The 3,134-nt window shown below is 35.5% G+C and overlaps 1 protein-coding gene across 1 annotated transcript; it reads left to right on the top strand.

The window, feature by feature from the left end:
- Window positions 1-784: 784 nt before the first annotated feature.
- LOC311303895 (GPI-linked NAD(P)(+)--arginine ADP-ribosyltransferase 1-like) lies at window positions 785-2,449 on the top strand. Its single transcript, XM_084430644.1, has 3 exons — window positions 785-885; window positions 996-1,097; window positions 1,173-2,449. Exons 2-3 carry the CDS (start codon window positions 1,047-1,049, stop codon window positions 2,046-2,048), a joined length of 927 nt encoding a protein of 308 aa, XP_084286770.1. The 5' UTR covers window positions 785-885; window positions 996-1,046; the 3' UTR covers window positions 2,049-2,449.
- The last annotated feature ends 685 nt before the right edge of the window (window positions 2,450-3,134 follow it).

Raw genomic sequence — 3,134 nt, 5'->3', positions numbered from 1 at the left:
GGAAGAGTTCCACTTTTAGACGCACCTGGACATTTCTGAATGTTAGTGGAGCCATTTATGCAGCTGTTGTGGAGTTATATTGATTCATCTCATCGACTTGCTTGTACCGTCATGTTTAACTTTTACACAAGTGTCCACAGTTCCTGAGATGTTTATAAGATGTGACATGTTCTGGTCAATAGTGTTAAGTGCTCGTCTCTGCAGAAACGACAGAACAGTTTCAGGCTTTCCTGGATCTTTTATCATTGCGTTAGAACTGGTCACTGTTGTCACTTGTGAAACCAAATGTCGGCTGGTGTGTGTAAACGTGCAGATTAAGGGCCGGTAATATTATAATAATATCCTCTTCCTACGTCAGAAGGGGAGTTAAATCTGATCAGCTTATTTTTTGACATGCGTGCAGAGAAAGACTCACCAAAACAAAGTTACTGGGTCACTTTTCTGGGTTGGTAGAAGCACCGGGGACCCGATTATAGCACTTAAACATGGAAAAGGTCAGATTTTCATGATATGTCCCCTTTAAAGACGCTATTGTATGACATGTCTGAAAGCTTTTCTACTCTTTTCTTACACATTCAAAAGTATCTACTTTTTCTTCACAAAAAGAGTACCTACTTTTAGGGCGTAGTATAAGTAGGCAAATTGGGATGCATTGGTTCTGGGACATTATACGTAGAACATAACACACGTACACTTTTTTTTTTTTGTGATATGAAAAAGCGAACTTCCTCATCTGTTGGTTTAAATACTGCTGTTGTCGTCTGGCTTGATGCCTTTTCTGATCCTCCTCTCTCATCATTGCTCCTGAGCTCCTGAAGAACCTCACAAAAAGACAAGAGTAATCCCAGATTATTAGGAGGATAGAGTAAAAGATTAACATAACAGGTATCATCACAGGTTTAACGCAGTATGGTGATTTAAACAACGAAAAGGGAGTAATCACGATACTTGGGGTTTATCTTGGCTTGTGTCTTAGATTGTTTGCTGTTTTTCAGTATCTGAACTTCAGATGGTCTGGATCATCTGAGGGATTTGACTGAATCAAGATGCTGCTGATCATTGAAGCTCTTCTTCTCATTTCAGCTGTTCTAGGACAGGTGAGGTTGTGTTTGAGTATGAATATTACAGACATGAATACTGATGATTGATCATTATGATTCCTGTTACTGCAGGATCACAGAACTGCTGATTATGACGGAGAGATATTTCCACTGGATATGGCACTGAACTCTGTTGATGATCTTTATGTTGGTTGCAAAAAGACCATGAAATGTCTGGTTGAGAGAGAATTGCTACAGCGTGAACTCAATAACTCACCTGATTTCAGAAGGGTGTGGCAAATTGCTGTAAATAATTCTGAGCCTCCAGCAGATAACTTGATAGAGAATCATTCAATCGCCATTTATGTCTACACTTGCGATCTTTTAGATATTCAACAGTATTTTAATAATGCTGTACGTACTGATAAACAAAAATACAAAGACAGAACATACACATGGTATTCACTTCAGTTTTTGCTGACAGAAGCAATACAGATTCTGAAGGAAACACAAAATGGATGCAAGTCAACTTATCGAGGAACAGATGTTGAATTTGATGAGGATGTTCTGAACACAGAGATTCGTTTCGGCTCATTTGCATCCTCCTCTCTTAATCAAAATAAATCAAAACAATTTGGAACTAAGTCTTGTTTTGAAATCAAAACTTGTGAAGGTGCTGATGTGTCAAAATACTCAAGGTTTCCTGAGGAGGAAGAGGTGCTGATTCCTCCATATGAGATGTTTAAAGTTACTGATGTCAAGATAAGAAGAAAGCATGCAGGTCTCTGGTGTAAAACTGTGTTTGTGTTGGAAAGCATTGGAGTAAGAAGTGAACTGAACTGTGATCGAACAGAAAGATCAAGATTTAGGATGTATCAGTTTGGTAGACGCTTTGGAAGAAAGCGATTAATAACATCGCATTCAAGGTATAGAGGCCATGGGTTTTCCAGTTTACGAGGAATTTATGAGGACCTTGACTTGGCACTGCAATTCTGCTCTTCAGTTTGAGCTGTTTAATACTTATATATTGAGCATATAGAATATATATATTAATAAACAAATATTGAACGCTGATTTACATGATTGCATGATTTGCATTAGTTCCACACAAATCATTTAATCACCTACAAATCATTTTTGCCTTCTTTGTCTGTAAACATGATTTGTTAATTTTTTTAATTAAGGATTTAAAGATCTAATTTTATTGTTTGATAGCAGGTTGTGTGCAGCTACCAGAGATTAAACATGCATCCATGTTGTACTTCACATTTATCTATATTCTCATTTAACATATATTCATTTAATAACTTTAAATGTTCAGATTTTGATTCTATTGCTGTTTAATCTTAACTTGTTATGTGTCTTCACAAATAAGTAAGAGACCAGTCAATGTCTCCATATTAATGTTTTCAGTGTCATAAGATGATATTGTGAAACAATTAAAACTTTAATTCAATAAACGTTTATTCAATAAACTCTAAAACTATTTTTTTTGTCATGAATTTGTCTCCTGCTTCCTGTTCTCCCCCTTTGTTTGTCTCTTATGGTGACGATGGGCTTGATGAACAATTTTTTTTTTTTTTTTTTTTTACAGAGAAAATAATTTCACAACATTTTTTTTTTTGTTTAATTTGTTTTTAAATTATCCTTAAAAATAAAGGCTTTTTTTTTTTTTTTTTTTTACATCTTTTACAGAAAACATGCAGTGGTATTTTAATTATTTTAATTCTTCTAGAAATGCAGATATTCAGACCACTGAAAAAACAGGTCTTCTTCCTAATAAGTAAACATCATGAAGTTTAACCTGAGATGTACATAAATATATAAGTGATAATGCTGTTAACAAGCAGAGTCACTGAAGGAAAGAAGAGAACAGAAAAAAGAGACAAGCAGAAACACAAGTTATAAGATGCCCTCTTGTGGTGAATGTTACACGGAGAGAGCTGTAGCTCAAATGATTTGTCATCGTCATTGTAGCGGCACATAAAAACAATCCAAAAACCGCTAAGGGGCTGAGTGCAGGAATAACTTCTGTGACACTTTATCCTTGAAGCTTGCATTTTGTAACAGGTTTGTACGGTCAACAAAAGATGA

This window comes from Rutilus rutilus, assembly GCF_951802725.1.
Source record: "Rutilus rutilus genome assembly, chromosome: 1".
Taxonomy (NCBI): domain Eukaryota; kingdom Metazoa; phylum Chordata; class Actinopteri; order Cypriniformes; family Leuciscidae; genus Rutilus; species Rutilus rutilus.
Note: the sequence above shows the minus strand (reverse complement) of the source record. Positions and strands in the feature narration are given on the sequence as shown.